This window comes from Pygoscelis adeliae, unplaced genomic scaffold, assembly GCF_000699105.1.
Source record: "Pygoscelis adeliae isolate BGI_AS28 unplaced genomic scaffold, ASM69910v1 Scaffold38, whole genome shotgun sequence".
NCBI classification, from domain to species: Eukaryota; Metazoa; Chordata; class Aves; order Sphenisciformes; family Spheniscidae; genus Pygoscelis; species Pygoscelis adeliae.
The window spans coordinates 9,118,864-9,137,208 of record NW_008825614.1 but is presented as its reverse complement, the minus strand read 5'-3'; the positions used below and the strand labels follow the sequence as shown (position 1 = coordinate 9,137,208).

At 45.5% G+C, this 18,345-nt stretch overlaps 1 protein-coding gene across 1 annotated transcript in view; it reads left to right on the top strand.

The window, feature by feature from the left end:
* The window catches only part of CACNA1C (calcium channel, voltage-dependent, L type, alpha 1C subunit), a 422,263-nt gene extending 406,167 nt beyond the window's left edge, over positions 1-16,096 (top strand). The window contains 11 exon segments of the mRNA XM_009332885.1: positions 1,529-1,631; positions 3,852-3,953; positions 5,365-5,492; positions 6,641-6,775; positions 7,766-8,118; positions 8,997-9,023; positions 9,906-10,034; positions 10,509-10,618; positions 12,573-12,676; positions 15,212-15,535; positions 15,800-16,096. Coding sequence (XP_009331160.1) covers positions 1,529-1,631; positions 3,852-3,953; positions 5,365-5,492; positions 6,641-6,775; positions 7,766-8,118; positions 8,997-9,023; positions 9,906-10,034; positions 10,509-10,618; positions 12,573-12,676; positions 15,212-15,535; positions 15,800-16,096 — 1,812 coding nt within the window.
* The last annotated feature ends 2,249 nt before the right edge of the window (positions 16,097-18,345 follow it).

Here is an 18,345-nt window from a genome sequence, read left to right as displayed (position 1 = left end):
TAGCCGAGGGCGGGAGAGTCGCCAGCAGGCGGGTTGTCCGCTAGTCCGAGGCATCAATCAGCGCACCGCCAGCCCTCTCTCTAGCTAGCAGAGAGCTTGTGTGCTAGCTACAGCTCTCAAATACCGAGCAGTGAATCAGCCACACGTATGTTTGCGGTATCAAACACACATCCCAAGACAGATTAGGACAGACAGAAATAACAGGGCAAGTAAAAGTATCCCTGAGGTTTTCTTTGGACTAAGCGGTGCACCAAAAACCTAGTCTTATCTCTCATTCTTGCTTAAATAACCGACAGATACTAAACAGCAAGGTGAGCGCGGTATTAAAATACAGGGAGGGCAAGGACAGATTTTCTGTCATTGTCTCACTCATTTCTTTGGTTGTGAGACTCCGGCTATGAAAAAGGACTCTCTCTAGTGAATAATGACATGTTTATAACCTTTATGCTTCCTTCATTTGAAGTTCTTTGTTTATCTCCTCGCAAGTCCCAGAGTTTGTATGTGACACTTGTAGTTGTTTTTTATATCAATCTCAGAGCAAAATACAAAGCCTGGGGCCTGTACACAGAAGTATGTGACTTCTGTGGCCTACTGCTGATCCCTTTCGGTTTGCTGTCTAGCAATTGTTTGTCGTCTCGATCTGGTTCAAACTCCCCATTCTATGACTGCAGTGGTAGTGATGGGGGATGACACCCTTTCCTCCAGTTTGGTACTGAACCAAGCCTGTTGCATGAAAGTGGCAGAAGACAGAGCTCAAACAAAATCAACCCCTGAAAGCATAAGAGTTCAAAACAAGTCCCTGGTGTCTCTTACCTCCTGAGACAGAAGTAAGGACCTAAGATCTGGTGACTCTGCTCCATCTGTCTCAGATACATGTCATTGGTCTCACTGAAGCTCACCCTGCAGCTGCAACAGTACTCAGCACTCACTCTCTGTCCTACATGGCTTTACAGAATTACTGCAGGGCAGACACAGCCTTGTTTTAAAACAGAGAGGCGGAATAGTTGGATAAAGTAGACCAGCTTTCAGGTTCGGCTAATCCCCTTTCTTCAAGCCTGTCACCTAAAAGAAAGGTTCTGGCTCTCTGTTTGTATTCATTTGCACCAGGCACAGCTTTAGGGCAGGTGAGTTTGCAAGTGCCTCATGAGGTACGAAGAAATCAGTTTGCTCCTTACAAGAAAAAAAAAAGGTGTCATTTAAAAGCCAAATGGTTTGGGAACTGGAACAAATCTCTGTCCATGTAATACACTGTGGGCAAATGCCCACTGGCCACTGGGGAAAATGAAGGTTAGAAAGTGATAGCCACATTGAAGAAAATGGAGTATCTATCAGTGGAAGAGAGGCCCCAGGGCAAACACACCATGGCTGGGACCATCGGTGGATATGACAAGTACTTTTATAATTGTGTAACTAAATCCACGGGCCATGGATGCTCACATAAGAGGGGTGGCAGGTCTGGAGGGCATCATGAGGCTTCAGTCCGTGTGTTGGCAGTATGATTGTTCTCTTTCTTCTCCTTACTCTACAGCGCCTTGTCTCCATGAATATGCCACTGAACAGTGATGGGACTGTCATGTTCAATGCCACTCTCTTTGCGTTGGTCAGAACAGCACTGAGGATCAAGACAGAAGGTAAGAAGCTTGCTGACTGTACGGGTACAAAGGTAGCTGAGTGGTGTTCACACCAAAGTGTGCTGAGCTGGAATACAACAATAAGGACATCTTGTGTAAAGTGATCCCAGTTACTCATAAGCAGCACATGGTATAAAAAGCAATGTGAAGATGTTTGGAGGAATAATATCTTCTAGGGAGAGAACAGTGTTTCCAGTTACCTAGAAAGCTGGTGCTTCCCATGGTATCATCTCAGATTATTGATCACGTTCTTTACAACGGTCTCAAAGTTAAAAGCTTCAGATCAATATCGGCTCAAACAGCAATCAGGGGGAGGAAGAAGGGCAAAGAAGCCTCCCCTTGTGCAAACCAGCTGCAGAGCTGGGCCACTTTTTGCCTGCTGTTGCCACTGATCTTCCAATCCAAGGGAGGCAAAAGATCTTGGACTCGAGGGTCTCACTTCACTAAAACTCCTCCTGTGCTTCCATTAGCATGAGTTAACATCACATTGTAGTGACAGTGGTGTTGTAGGTCTAAAGACAGATGAGAAGCAAAGGGACTGTTAATAGCTTTGCATAGACCAGCAGGTATAGTTGGGGAAAGCAGACAAGATTTTGGGCTCAGCTTGTCCCCTTTGTTGCACTCTGTCGCCTGCTGTAATGAAAGATATTGGTCCTGAGTCAAAACCTGGCTTCATGTATGAGCATCAATGAGATGCTCTAAAAGAGCATGTATGTGTGATTCACAGCTAAACACCTCTGCCTCAGGAGTGGCTGCATTACATTTGAGGCATGGGAAAGCAGAGACCAGCAGAACCCTAGCTTACTGTGCCAGGATTATACTGACAGCTGAGCCAAAAGAAGTGGTAAAACTTAAAAAAAAATTATATTAAGGCCTTGAATGCTGTGCTAAACAGAATTTGACTGTAGCCAAAGAGGCTCTCCTGAGGAAAAAGCGAACCGCAACCCCTGTAGGACATCTTGTGTCTTATGAAACAGAGACCCAAAAAGGACTCAATTTTCTTGTCTGTCTTAGCCTCAAACTCTCAGAGTCATTGCCAGTGAACTCCTGGGAAACCACCTAAAGCCTCAAACTGTTTGCTTTCTTGCCTTAGCAGGATCTTGTAAGTGGTTAGGGCAGGAGTTTGGAATTAGCCCTCCTGAGTCAGATTTCTGCCTTTGATGCTGTCCACCTGTTTCATCCTCAGCAAGTTACTTAGTGTCCCTGTCTTCACTGCATCCTATTGAGAGAGCTACTGCCATGCAGAGCCCTGTGCAGCACGCTGAGGAGCCTTAATGCTGGGGAGCAGTAAGAAAAGTTGTAGGAACAGCACCTTTAGGAAGACAAGATAGTGGTTTCGTATGCCTAGAGAGAGAAGAGAGCTTCAATTATAAGGGGTTTGAATGTACATAAATCAAGAAATAAAATTGAAGGTGAGTCCTTTGGGAGGAAATGGGTGCCTAGAAGGAAAGGATATAAACCGAATCTGCTTCACTCACTCTCAAGGGGTAGTGTGGCGTGATTAATGTCTCATTTAGCTCAGAGCCCCTTGGAGGAACATGTAATGTCTAAGTTCAAACAGTTACATAAAAGGCTTGTTATAGCCTATGCTGTTCTTCAGAGAATAAACATGAATATCCTGGGACAGTCCTCTGAGTTGGATAGTGAAAGCCTTGCACATGCCCAGAGTGCCTTGTCAGACCACTGTGCAGACTCTCCAAGGCAGACTCTTAGCACCACGTGAAGAACTTGATATCTGCTGGGAGGCAGGGATTGCAACAGGTAGTTCTTGGAAAGTGCTGCAAGCAGGCCCAGGTCTTCAGATTTCTAGATGCATCTTTACCACCAATTATTTGTCTTCCCCAAGCTGTAGTTTCCCATTAACTGACTTCCGTTCTCATCATATTCAACCTTTACTGGATCTCAATTAAAATTTGAGGTGTTAGATGAGATTGTTACTTTTTGGGGTGAAGTAGTACCATGGTTCTGTTGTTTCTGGCTGTTGCAGACTATCAGTCAGTAACACAGTCACCTTCCTACCCTTAGATGACTATGCATATTTAGGAAGAAGACCTCTTGCTGTGAGGGGCCTTTAGCAATGGTTAGAGCATCTCTTTGCCCAAAAATTTCCACTACTGAAGAAGCTCTGATATTTTCCTCCTAAGATTGCCATGCCAGACGTGAAATTGCTCCTCTGCAGGGTCTGCTTAATTCCTGTCTCTGATGATTTTCACCCTGCAGGTAACCTGGAGCAAGCCAACGAAGAGCTGAGAGCAATAATTAAGAAAATCTGGAAGCGCACAAGTATGAAGCTGCTGGACCAGGTGGTGCCCCCCGCAGGTGGTGAGTGCAGGATCTTGTCCCAGTCTCTGAATCTCTCTGTCTTTTTTCCCACCTGACATATCCTACTGCATCTCGTGATCATCAGGTGGAATATGGGGGACAAGCTTTCTTCTACAAGCTGTTACCTGTATTTCATCAGGCTGAGATCTGTTTCTGCCTATACTAACATGAGTATCATGTTCTTACTGCTGAGAAATCAGGGAAGGAAGAAAAGGTGTATAAATAGGAGTTAGAAACCTTTATTCCCAGATCTTGCCCCAGTTTGATCATGGGCATTTGCTCCCCTGGACATTACCTGGTGCCTGCTGGGGGCAAAGGAAGCAGGCAGAGCTAAGTAGCTCCAGAGACGATGATGTGGACTTTATCTGACTGCATAAGAGATATGGCCTTACACACAAGTTAAGGATGCAGCCCCATCTCATAACCCCTTCATATTTAGCAAAACTACCTTTACTGTGGCATATAACTCTTTTTTTTACTCACGTAACTGCTTTCTACTATGATACCTGTCAATGTCCTACTCACGTGCCTAGGGACATTCCTCAGCCAGTCTGAACTGGTGTAACAGATTGATGTGGGTTTCTATGCAGCGTCCCTGGTAGGCTGTAATGACCAGGCTTCTGGGAAACTCCTTTGCTAGGCTTCTTGGGACCCCAGGTGCATGGGCATCCAGTGTGGCCTTCGCTGACCTTCCAGGTGGCTCCAGGGGCTATAGCACAGAACAGCACTTGGTAGTGAGTTAAGAGCTGCAGCCAGATCCTGAACCTTGCTCAGCCTCCTCTGAAGTCAGTGGACCATGTCCACTTAGCATACATTTTTGCTCATTGACATTTTGTATTGAGTGAGAATACAGCAATGACTGCATTTCTGGGGAGAGGTGATCATTTTGGTTCGCTCACACCCATGCTAGGCACAACCGTACAGAATTTCAATGCAGAGAAGGGCCAGATCGGGTCTGGGATGGATGGTCAGTCAGACGCTGTTGGTGAGCCCAGACTCTGAGTGTGTATTACCCCAGGCTATCGCAAGACAGAGCAGCATGTATTGATCCAGACTGGGAGGCTGCTGCTATAGCAAGATCCTATGTGGTAAACCAATACCAGAGACTGCAAAGGTTAGAGGCGCTTCACCATAAACAATGTACATCCAGAGGTGCATAGCTATCGGGGTTCTCTGCCAGCAGAGCCAGTCTATCCAAATGCCGCGTGCACCTCTCCTCCTGACTACTTACAGCAAGCTCTGGCTGTGGAGCAATCCCTTCCTTCAGCCCTGCATCCTGATGCCATAAAAAGCAGAGATGCACTGTGCTACCTAGCGTTTCTGCTGCAAATTGCAAGGGTCACATTAGGAAAGACACTGTTTAAAATCAGTTGCTTATTTATTTTATTTTTTTTTTAATACCCCTTTGCAGATGACGAGGTGACCGTCGGGAAGTTCTATGCCACTTTCCTGATTCAGGAGTATTTCCGGAAGTTCAAGAAACGTAAAGAACAGGGACTGGTGGGCAAGCCCTCCCAGCGCAACGCGCTCTCCTTGCAGGTGACAAGCGGGCACAGGATGGACAGGGGTGGTACAGTAGAGGCATTTGATCCCACTTCCCTCTCAACCGTTCTGGGGGCTGCAATGGGCTATCCCCACTGGAAAGGAGCTTGTAGACCCCTTGAATTAACACATCAATCCTTTTGGATAAACATGTATGTACCACGGGCCACACCCCTTAGCTCTGGAGGTGGAAGGCACAAGTGAAGTATATCCACAGTTTATCAACCTTCCAGTAATATTTGAAATTTGGGTTCCTTTTAGAGAACTAGTACGAAGTGTCCAGCAGACATTTGCTTATTACCACATTCACTCTACCCTTTCTGAGGGGAGTCACTATAACAGGGTCAGGGAGAGCATGTTGCCAGGAGGCAAAATCAGTTAAAAAGCAAAAAGCATACCTGGATGCCCAGGCCATCCAACGGACAGGGCATCAGGTTCTAAGACTTGGGATCTGTTCACCACTGTGCTACATGTTCACTGGGTGAACTACCAGGCTGTGTGAAAGAATGAGAAAGCCCCATTGACTGTACAAGCAGCACCATTTATGTCCCTCAAGTGTACAGTGAGGAAGAAGGGTGACTCTGGAGTTCCAGCAAGCTAAAAAGTGCTGTGACACAGGCACAGATACAGACGGAGGTCTCGGCATACCCACAGCTTACCTCCCTGGATGGACTTCCTGGAACAGATTCCAGTCAGTGAGGGGTTTGAGGACTGTCCAGGTCCAGATGCCAGAAGTTTAGCTATTAAATCCATATTTAAGCTGCTGATTAAAAAGAAGAGATTTTCAGAGGCACCGAGAACATGGTTCATCTGGAACTGCGGCTGTTCTAGGGCTTCTGGTTGTGGATATGAGAACCCAAAGTTGAAAGCATGCGGACTTGCTTAGTCAAGCCTGTGGATTTATGTTTATGTCCTGTTGTGATGAAGCCAGGGGACTGGCAACAAACATTCCTGTGTTGAATTGCTAAGAGTTTTTCCCTCTCTAAGCTGGAGATGAAAGAAAAGAATTTGTTGGTGTTTTTCTAGGAGCTGGGGATGCTATATTAAGTAAAAGGGCTTCACAGTGCTTAGGAAGAAATAGCACTGCTTTTATTTCTCATATACCCACTCGGAGATATGAAGCTCTATAGTTTGCTGTTTTGCAGGCTGGTCTGCGCACACTTCACGACATTGGGCCAGAGATCCGACGAGCAATTTCTGGAGACCTGACAGCTGAAGAAGAGCTAGATAAGGCCATGAAAGAAGCTGTTTCGGCTGCCTCTGAAGATGATATCTTCCGGGTAGGTGCTGAACAAGTTTACAAGCTGAGGCTAGACCAGTAGCTGAGCTCAAAGAGTGCTACATTCTCTTTTATGCACTCTGTATTTCAGCTGGGGCCTCCTTGTTTTCTAGACCCTAGAGTGGTGGACTCAGGGTGCCAAGTCCTGAGATCTTTGCACAGTTTTTATCCCATTTTCTTCTCAATGGAAGTTTCCCTCATAAAACCTAAATAAAATCAGAATGAGAGTGGCCAAAGAGTCTGAAGAACAGATCAATTCAGCCATCCTACAGTCTGCAGAGCAGCAGCCAGGCATACTTCGGTGTTTTGTTCACTCCTCCTTTCAGGGGCACAAGTAGCGTCCTTCCAAGAAGTATACCAGAACCCACCAGAGCTCCTATGGAAGGAGGAAATTTTCCGAGCAAGTTACCTAAATCTTCTCTTTCTTATTTCATTCCTATTTCTTGTAATTGTCTCCTCTGGTAATATTTCCTCTCCTTTGGCATTTTCTTCCTTTCCTTACAGAAAGATGCTGTCAGTCCCTTTCATTACTCATCATCTAAACAGTACATAAGTGGCTCATTAAGTCTTTCTTCATTCATTCCTCCAGGTGATTAATAGTTTCTGGTGCTCTTCTGAAATCCCCTCTCATGTCTAAATGTTGCTTTGTAACTGCACTGTGAAAACCAGAGAGCAGTTACCTGGTTCTTGCATCCCTACCCAGTCCTGCACTCCCAGGACTGGTGGGAGGTGTAGAGACACATTTGCCTCACCTATGCACCTGGCCAGTCCTCTGAAATATTTTAGAAAGCTAAAGCTTTCACAGCCTGCGTGTACCTAGTCTCTCTGACAGAGAAGTCCATGCACTATCCTCTGGCAGAGAGACCACCAGTGCTATCATGCACACTTTGGTCCTCACATTTTTTTTGCTCAACAGGCTAAGCAGGAAACACCAGGGCCCTTGCAAACCTTCTTACTCACAAAGAGAAAATAATTTCTGTTTCTCTGACAGAGAGCCGGAGGCTTGTTTGGAAACCATGTCAGCTATTACCAAAGTGATGGCAGGAGTGCGTTCCCCCAGACATTCACCACCCAGCGACCTTTGCACATCAATAAGTCTGGCAACAACCAGGGGGATACCGAGTCTCCATCTCACGAGAAGTTGGTGGACTCCACCTTCACTCCCAGCAGCTACTCATCTTCAGGCTCCAATGCCAACATCAATAATGCCAACAACACTGCCCTGTGCCGCTTCCCCAGCCCACCCAGCTACCCCAGCACTGTCAGCACAGTGGAAGGCCACGGGACCCCCTTGTCACCAACCATACGTGTGCAGGAGGCTCCTTGGAAACTACCTTCCAAAAGGTAAGCTTCATGGAGCAGAGAGTGGGTCAAGGGACCAGGGAGAGGAACATGCATGCAAACAACAGAGCACTGCTGCCTAGCTGAAGTCACCCACCAGACATCCCCCAGCCTGCATCCTGGATTGAGCCTTCCGGTTCTCCACTTGTGCCAAAGCCCACGGTGCAACAGATATGCATCAGCTGAGCACTGCAAAGCAGCAGCACTCTCACTGACGAACACACTTGATTTCTTTGGGCTTTATCATGAAGAAGCCTTTATAAGAACCAAAAGGAGCCTTATTTGTCCCTCCTTCGCCACAGGGAGGTGTTTTATCAACTGCTAACTGAAAGACAAAGGGACTGCAATTCATCTCTTAAGCACCCAATAGGGAGCTTTGTGGAAGTCAGTGGTTTTTCATTCAGTGGGTCACATCCCTACAGAGGTCACCAAAGGCATTCTGGGAGGAGGGAGGCAAGGTTTTCAGAAATGCAATACTGTGCAAAGCAAAGAAAATCCCCTTCTCTGGACAGCTTTCAGGCTGTTTACGCACAGATGACTAATACAAAAGGAGTATCACTTTTATCAGTGGGAGATATTTTTAACTGTTTCAGTAACAGCAGGAAGAAGCTGGAAAATTTTTTTCAGTGCAGAGAGTGGGCAATGCTGCCCCAGCAAAGGATAGAATAGGACAATAAGATTGAGGAAATTCATTGGGTGCAGAATTGCCCAAGTAAAGAGTCCAGTGGTTTTTCTATTTTGTGCCTTCCTGAGAGAGGCCACAGGAGTTGCACAACAAGTGCTGCCATTTGCCCTCCCCCTTGCTGACTTGTGCTGATGTGACACTGCTAACATGGTGTTCTTTTCTCTTCTTGCTTCCTTGGGTACCTTCCTTGAATTAGGACACATTACTACGAAACACTGGGACGGTACGTGTTCTCCCTCATGCTCTAATGCTCTCTGGGTGTAAGACCCATTGTTTTTCCCATTGAAAGTCCAAATCCCCATTAATGCTGAATATGAGCTCTTCTTTTTGGTGTCAGTAGGGCTGAAAAAGAGGTAATGATCACCATGACATCTCCAGAAAATACTCTCAACTCAGGGCTTCCTGGTTTTACTTTACTCCTCAGAAAACACAAATTCAGAATGAAGTGAAATATGAGGTTTGAGACGTGAGACAGAGGGACAAGGAGGAGGCAAGCAGGGAATTAAGGGCTGTCATGCCTGAGGGTTTGAACAGATCCTACTGAATTCAGTAGAAACACTCTGCAGTTGGCGATGAGAAAAAAGGGGACCAAAGATAGAAAAGACAGCAAGGAACAAGAGCATGAACAGGAGGCAGAGGGGCGAGATGGTGCAGAGTAAGGGATTTGGGAGGCAGAGACCATACACCACAGAGCTGAGAGGGTTACCGTTAGTGTCTAGGAGGCTTCTCTGAAATTCGTAACCAAGGCTTTTGCAACAAGGGAAAAAGCTGTATTTCCAAGAGCCCATCTCAGATTTTACTTCGAGTTCAGTGAGGTGTATCTTTGGAAAAGTGGTCAGTGTGATGTGCGCATATATAGAGTGCATGTAGTCACAAATGACAATAATATGTTTACGGTATTGTTCAGCATTGATTTAAGAAACTCGTCCTCTGAAAGAGGACACAGACAAAGGTTGTTGCTTTGTGTTTGTGAACTCTGCTGATTTTTCTATGATAGCTCTTCAACATTATAATAAACTGAGACAGATGGAGCCTGTCATTCTTGTCTTTATAACAGGTTGTCTTTACCATCTCCGTGTCTTGACTTGTCTTTTTTGCTCATTAGCTCCAGTTCCAGAGACAGCCAGCTGGCAATTGTTTGCCAAGAGGAAGTGTCTCAGGATGAGACTTATGATGAAAATTTGAATGAAGACATTGAGTACTGTAGTGAACCAAGTCTGCTCTCTACTGAAATGTGAGCTTTGCAGCTTTAGTCAAGGTGTTTGGGTGGTTCTTTAATTAAGGGGGAGAGATGGGAAGAGGTGATGTTTTTCTACAAAAATTTCAATTTATGGGATAAGGCCAGAAGACTTTGATCTGACAACTCAAATACCAGAAAATAACTTTTAAAAAATGCAGTTCAGCCCTGAGAAGTAACATTGAAAAGGATATCTTTCACCTAGGATTTTCCTTCGCCTCAAATGAGACATCTGGATCTGTAGGGCTTCCCCTCCCTATTCACTTCTACCATCTAATGTTCCCAGATCTCATCTTTAGAGCGTTGTCTGCCTCGTGGCCTCTCTTACTGCCCCTGAACCAGTTATAGCTTGAAGTTAGCTCACTGTTGCATCCATTTGATAACATGATCTTCCTGGCTTCCTTGCTGAAAGAGGGGTTATTCTGTCCAATATCAGCTGCTTTTCTAGAATCCCTCTGTTCTCCTTTCCAGGCTTGCATACCAAGATGATGAAAACAGACAACTTACTCCACCAGAAAACAACAAAGGAGAGGACACCCGGCACTCTCCGAAGAAAGGGTTTCTGTGCTCCTCAGCACTAGGTAACATCCCAGCGTGACATGCTGGCTGTGCTTTCCTCTGCCTCAACTGAGTTCTCACGTCTTGCTGGAGGAATCTCAGCATGTGTGGGCACGGGCGTTCCTGTTTGCTGCATTTAGCTCGTGAGACCAGGAAACCCATGGCGTGCATACAGTCCTGATCATGCACGTGACTGCTGACTTTATGCTCAGTCTGTAGATGAATCTGTGGCTGTTTGGATAGTCCATGTGATCTGTTTGATTAAGCTTGCCTGTGAATTAGGGGAGTTTGTTAGAGCGCCATAGACTCTCCAAACAATCACCAGGGAGTCACCGAATGGGCTAGCCTTGAGTATATGGTGTTCTGTTCTGTGTGTATTCAGCAGGGAGAAAGAAGACAACGTCTCTTTTGTCCACTACAAGGAAAACAGTGAATTTCAGATTAAGTTAATACAATACAAATTTGCTTTCTGCTCTAATTGTATCTGGAGATTTTCAAGTGCTTGAGCGTGTAGACTACGCTCAGGTGAAATCCATGAATCACAAGATTTTATGAAAATATCAGGACAAATGTAAGAGTCTGGAAGAAAATGAGTTCTTTTATGTAGAATATTTTTCAGCCTTTTTCCTGAGTACTGGTGTGGAGAAAAAGGACATTTTGGGGAGAAACTAAAAAGAATCTTGTATATAAAATATATTCTTACAAAATAAAAGTGACAGACTAGGTAGTGTAATGTCTAAAGTGAGGCTACTGAGTCTTCACTCAAATCCTTCAGGATGCTTGTACAACTGAGTATTTTAAAAGCATTTACTTTATTTCAAAACTTAAAATATTAGGCAATGACAATTCCTATATCTATCTGTAAGGCCAAATTTTCAGTCAATCCTTGATACAATGCTTCATCAATAACATTCTAGTGAATATTTATACAGTGATGTCATACTCATTTTACTAGTTTTTTTCTCTAGAAAGAGGAAATACTTTTTATCTTCATTGTAGCATTCATTCTCTGGGTTGTAACACGTGTTTCCTCCAACCCCCGAGCGGGCCTTTTCTCAACAAATCAATATTATAGATACTTACTATTTTCAGAATTCTAATTTTCTTTGATTCTTTAGAAAAATGTCAACAGGATCAAGAAGTCCACAGAATATTTTAGTGTGCCATGCAGCTCTATCTTTAATACTGGATTTATTTGCCATTCTTCAGAAGTAAAGCCTGTGCACTTGTTCATAAATATACTTTGCAGTACTTTTAAATTCCTGCATAGGGAGTACCTTTCTCATATTTACAGAAGTAAAGTTTAATTTTATAGCAAGTAAACAATGCAACTGTTTCAATAGTTCCCCCTAAAATCTTTTTTTTTCCAAGAGAAAAAAAATTTTTTTCTCTTCCCTTCTTTCCGAATTTTGAAAATGCTTCATGTCTATCCATTCACCAGTGAATTCAACCATTGATTAATTCACTTCCACTTGACCTTGCTCTAGACACAGCCTCATAAACTGTGGTATGTCTGGCAGCTAAGGCACACAGATCATATGCAAGCGGGAGGCCGATGTCACCTGAGCAGCCTGACACCCCCTCCTGCACCAGAGCCTCAGCTGCCATCATCAGTCCTGCTGAGGGCTTTCCCTGAACCAGAGAGGTCTGAGAACACTTCCACTGCTTAGGAGGGAAATCAGCTGCATGGTTATCTACTAGGACAGTGTTTTAAAAGATGAAAAATAAAAATCATCATCCAGAATTTTATCTTGCAGCTTGCTTGGAAGGTAGTGCTGGTTGGTTCGTGATGTTTGACTGCTTTTTGTAAATACAAATGCTTTGGAAAAGGCAAGGTGTTGAAGAAAAGTGGACAGAACCTAAAATGTGGGTGTCTTTGCTGCATCTCCAATGGGACTGCACTAAAAGAAATTGAAATCAGATTGATTGTGGTGTGCTATGAGTGATGGACACAGTTATGTGTGATTGCTGTTTCAGGTCGAAGAGCATCCTTTCACTTAGAGTGTCTGAAAAGACAGAAAAACCAGGGTGTAGATGTCTCGCAGAAGACAGTTCTGCCTTTGCATCTGGTACATCATCAGGTAAGCATTAATAACCACAAAGGGCCCAGCAATGTAACTGAGACCCTACCATCTGCAGTGTCCCCACATTGTATCCCAATGAACTTTTTAAAAACCATTTGGGATAGTTTCTCACCCATATCAAAGGTCCAATTTTTAGAAATTGTATGTGCCATCATGTTCTTTCAGGATTTTTAGCATTCCCAGAAGAATGCTACAGGAACATGTCCTTTGGAATCAGCAGAGTTATCATTTTCTGATGTCCGTGAAAGAGTAAAATAAAAAACTAGCTAAAAGATAAAAATAACTACCCAAATTGCATGCTGCAGTGCAATTACACTGGCTTTGATGGTAGTATGCATATGAATAAAATGTTCAGGGTCTACTTTCATATCAATTAAAGGTAACCAGTAACTGTAATTAATCATTTTAAAACATAAACAGATTACATGTAATTAATCAGCTTCTTAAGCCCTTTGTAACTGCACTCAGCAGCCTAGCAAATGTATGCTTAGGCACATACCTACATGATTAGCCAGCTGTCATAGTCCAAAGTAGATTTCTGTCTTTTGGTTTGATGATGCCACTTTTTGTCACCATAAAAGAAACAGGTGCAGATGGTAGTGCCAGCCTTGCAAGTGAGACATCCTGCTCCGTGCAGTCCCCCAGGGCAGGGCAGAACAGCCTTCCCACCTCCTTAGGCTGCCACAGGGGCAGAAAATGCCACACGGCAGGGGCGGGAGGAGTGAGAAGTCAGAGCGGAGGAGTGAGAGATGAGTGCGCTTGAGGCCCCCTGGCTCTTCTCACCTCCCAGCCAGTTGTCCTTTAAGGATCAAGCTCCAGAAAGCAGTGGTCTGCAGAGAGTTACAGCTGTGGCAGGGACAACCAGCAAATGTGTTGGGACAGGGAAGAGTGGGCAGGAAACAGCTTCCCACCTTGCCCACAGCAGCAACAGCCCTCCTGAGATTTCCTGCCCTCCCACGGCAGGCCAGGCAGAGGGGACACATGCCTCCCATGCTCTCAGCCCACCCAACAGGCAGAATCGCCTCCCTCCAACCTGTACAAAGAGGATGGAGCTACTTCACCCTTCCTCATCCCACCATGCAGCTCCAAACCTAGAGGGATGGGGCTCTACCCACCCCAGTGTCACTCAGCCAGACTGAAGGGTTACCCTGAAATAGGCATCTGGCCTCCAGCTGACAACACTCAGCAGTGTTCCTATGTTTACAAAAATGTTAGCCTACAACAGTGCTTAAAACAAGAACATAAAGTGGGAAGGTTGCCTCTGCTAAGCACAATGGATTCGGTTGCTCGTGAATGCTTGAAGGGGTATTCTCACGAAATACTCATACATCATGATATGTAAATACATGCAGCTGAAGCTCAAAGCAATCCCTAAGAGCTTCTTTCAACCTACTCAGTACCTTACATTTTGGATAAAACACCTTGTATATGTTTCTGCCAACAAGCTGAAAAACTGGTTCAGCTGTCCTGCTTGACAGATCTAGGGCTCTCCTTGAAGTCCTGGCAGTTTAAGGGGTGTGCTGAGGCCATCATAGCCTGCAGGGCATGACTTATGCATGCCAAAGGGCAAGTATAAGTCTTGTCTAAGTCTTGTCCTCCAGACAGCATTTTCAGGCAGGTATCCAAAAGAGGCAGGAGGCTTGCTGGTGTCTCTCTACAGAGTTAGCTTACACTAAACACATAGCCTTCAGATAGCGGAAGCTGGATGAGACTAACCCCAACCCAAACAAGAGGATTCTCTGCAATGCAGTCAATGTGCTTTTGTATTTTCTATGCATTTATTTATTTGCTCATACTAGGCAGTAGTGAGCTCTTTGGGATGAGCTTATGACTCTGACGGCATTGCTTACGGAACAAGGCAGCAGTCGCCATGAATAAGGCATCAGATCAGCCCTGTGCAACAAGGGGCTTCTTGAGAAATTTGTTATAAAAGGAAGCTGGATGACTCAGAGGTTGTGTATATGATTACAGGAAGGACAGGATGGCTCGAAGTATAATCATCAGATATTGATCCTCCCACCAACAGCAGATGCCTTAAAATCCAGTGGTGGATTTATAGTTATTGCCAACTGCAGACACATCTAAAATTCACATCTGGTATCCGTTCAGGTTCCACAGTAGATACTTACAGAGAACACAGCAATTGGCAGTAAAAGCTAGCGGTACGGGTTGTGGCAGCGGTGGGAAAATGAATTGCTGTCTCACCCACTGGAGAAGAGGTGGTGTTTCTGGCAAGGCTGTGGGGAGTGGGGCTGCATCCCTCCTGTCAGTGCAGCGGCTCCAAGGCTGAAGAACTGCAGTCATGAGAGTTTTCAGTCTGGTGCTTGGCACTAGCGCAGGATACACCATTTAAAGGAAAGCTTGCAAAATGAGTACACAGGAAACATCCAAACCGTTCCAGCAGCACGCAGCTGTTTTCACAAGCCTCAAGAGCTTCCAGGCCCTTCTCAGGTAGTTTCTCCAGCACCTCATCCTTCCACCCCTGCTGCTAAGAGCAGGCTCTCACTCATCTTGTTCCTCCTCTGTCTGCAGGCATTAGCGGTGGCCGGCCTGAGTCCCCTGCTCCAGCGAAGCCATTCCCCCACCATGTTCTCTCGGCTGTGTGCTACACCCCCTGCTACACCCTGCAGCCGTGGCTGGCCGCAACAGACCATCCCGACTCTGCGCCTCGACGGGGCAGAGTCCAGTGAGAAGCTCAACAGCAGCTTCCCGTCAGTACACTGCGGCTCTCGGTACGCTGACAACACCGGCTGCAGCAGCCCGAGGAGAGCCAGGCCGGTCTCCCTCACCGTCCCCAGCCAGACTGGAGGGAGCAGCAGGCAGTTTCACGGCAGCGCTGGCAGCCTGGTCGAAGCGGTAAGACTGCAGAGTCACGAAGGACACGAGCGGTGTCAAGGCCAACTAGAAATGTGGTCCTCTTTGCAGGGCAACAGATATACTGCTGCCCACAATGCCACGAGTAGGAGAGCCCATCTCCAAGCAGGGGCTAGCAGCACGAATGGGAGAAGGACCGCTGGGGAAAATACAGCGGTAAAGAGGGTTGTGATGGGGTGCGATAGGGTTGATGATGCAGAGTACTAACGTATGTCTTTGTCTCTGGTTCCCTACCTGCTTTTGAAGGTCTTGATTTCGGAAGGACTGACGCAGTTTGCTCAAGATCCAAAGTTCATTGAGGTCACAACCCAGGAGCTCGCAGACGCCTGTGACATGACGATAGAAGAGATGGAAAATGCAGCAGACAACATTCTCAATGGTAACAGCAAGCAGAGCCCCAATGGCAACCTCTTGCCTTTTGTTAACTGCAGGGACCCAGGGCAGGACAGTGCAGGAGAGGAAGAGGAAGAGGTGCAGAACCCGGATTGTAGAAAAAGTCAGGAGGAGCTCAAGGACAGCAGGATTTATATCAGCAGCCTGTAGTTGCCAGGGCTGGAAGCGATGCTGGTTTTTTATTTGTTTCAATGTTCCTAATGGGTTTGTTTCAGAAGTGCCTCACTGTTCTCGTGACCTGGAGTAACCGGAACAGCGTTCTTCATTCATTTCTGTTGGGACGAGTCGCAGAGTTGGGTGGTGTAAGAAAGCTTTTCAGGAGCGGATATAACCCCAGCACGTGTCCATGAAGGAAGAGTGGTGAGGAGGAGGAGGAGGAGGAGGAGGAGGAGGAAGAGGAGGAGAGCCAGCTCCCTCTTTTTTTCAGTCCCTGCACAAGGAACGACGGCTGCCTCCCGAGCGCGAAGGGGAACTTCAGCTTCCTGTGAATGGCCCTAGCCAAAAGGACCCTGCGTCAAACGGGTGTCTTTCAACTTTGCTTGTAAAAATCATTTTGCACATATTCTGTATGAGCCTCACCGTCTCCATAAAGCCAAGGCCCTTTGATTCGGAAGGAGAGGAGGACTTCTGCTGTGGATTCCCGTACCGCGAAGGGGAGGAGGAAGCAGAAGAAGCCCGAGGGCGCCCGAGGGGCAGGTGGCAACGCTGCCCAACCCTGCCGAGACTCCCAGGCGGCAGTCTCTGCCAGCCAACCCGAGCTCAGGCAGCCACCCCTGCCAACCAATCAGAGCTCGAGCGGGCGCTTGCCAGCCAATCCGAGCTCAGGCAGTCTCCTGCCGACCAATCAGAGCTCAGACAGCCAGCCGTGCCAGCCAGTGGGAGAGCGGGGAGCAGGCTCTGCGGCGGGCCTGTGCCGACCTGCCCCGCGCTTGCTGAGGTGGTGGTGGGCTTGTGTAGATCTCTCCTTGTTTTGCAGTTTGATATTTTCTTGAAAGCATGTTGCAGTTTTTATTTTGACTATTTTATTGTTATTTTTTTGGAGGGAGGAGGGAGTGTTTACAATGTTTTGTAATCACCTACCTTTTTGTTTTGGTTTATTTTCACCTTTGCAAATGTTAAATTGGTTTGATCATGCCGTATTATTTAAACTGGGTTTTTTTCTCCATTGGCATTTGGTAGAAGCATAACGATAGACGAGTTTTACCAACCATTATGTACACCAAGAATTTGTAATTTTATTTGCTAGTAATTGAAACCTCCTTTTTTTGTTGTTGTTTTATAATTTAAGGATAGTAGGCAATGCACTTGATATAGTCTTGCACATTTGAGTGATTGATTTGGGTTCTTTTTAGTGCTAAGTGTATCTGTGAGTGTGGGAGCAATACGGAGCGAGTGTGCGTGCGCGCGCATGTGTGTGTAAGTGCATGCAGTTCTCCACACCCTGGTTTGAGCTGCAGGAGATCTGTATCTGGGGCCATTTGAATGCAAAAACAAACCACTGTCTCTGCTTTTGAAAGGGGAATCAGTAACTCTTTGCATTTTCTGTTCCACAAGATATGCAAAAACAATGCAATAATATTAATTTAAAAATACAATTCTAAGTTGTGTTGGCATTAAAACTGTATAGAAAAAAATTGGGGGGGGGGGGGGAGAAACAAAAAAAGCCACTGTAAAAAAAAAAAGTGGGGGGGGGGGGGAAGACACAAAAAAACCAGAAGGCGTTACGCTTCGATATATTCCGTGTGATGTTTTATTGCATTGATAATGTTTCTGTTGAAGAAACTGTTATACTTGAATTCAGGTCAGTTTCAGTATTTTTCAAATATTTTTTTAAAATGAATTGCAATTGTGCCAAGCAAAGATAACGAATTGAATTAAGTTTGTTTAAAAAAAAAAAGAAAAAAAGAATCACTTCTTGTATATTTTGCTGCATGTCAAGTGAATCATTTCGTATTTGGAATGTGCCAAGCTTTACCTTTGAACTTTTAAGTGCTTTTCTACGTGTGGTTGGGGAAAGGGGTACTATTTTTTTGCCTTTTTTAATTTGTACAATGAACAAAGTGTACCTGGTGTAAGTAACTATTCTGCAATCCACTGACAGGTTGAACGTTACTGATTTTGCATATCTTGTGTTCATTTTCCTTCTTCCTCACTCCTTTTAAACATGCACGATGACTTTATTGGTAGAGAATCTTTCTTCCCGAGACCGGGGCATTTTATTCAGGCTTTGCTCTCTTTCCTTTTGCTCAGTTTCTCTAAAGGTCTCGCCCCACTCGAGGGTGGCAAGACCCCCAAGCCCATTTGGCAGATCCATCCGAGGTATTCAGCTGGCACCAGCAATTCAAGGAGCAGGGAAATAAAAATCTGCTTTCAAATTTCTTTTATTAAATAGCTGACCC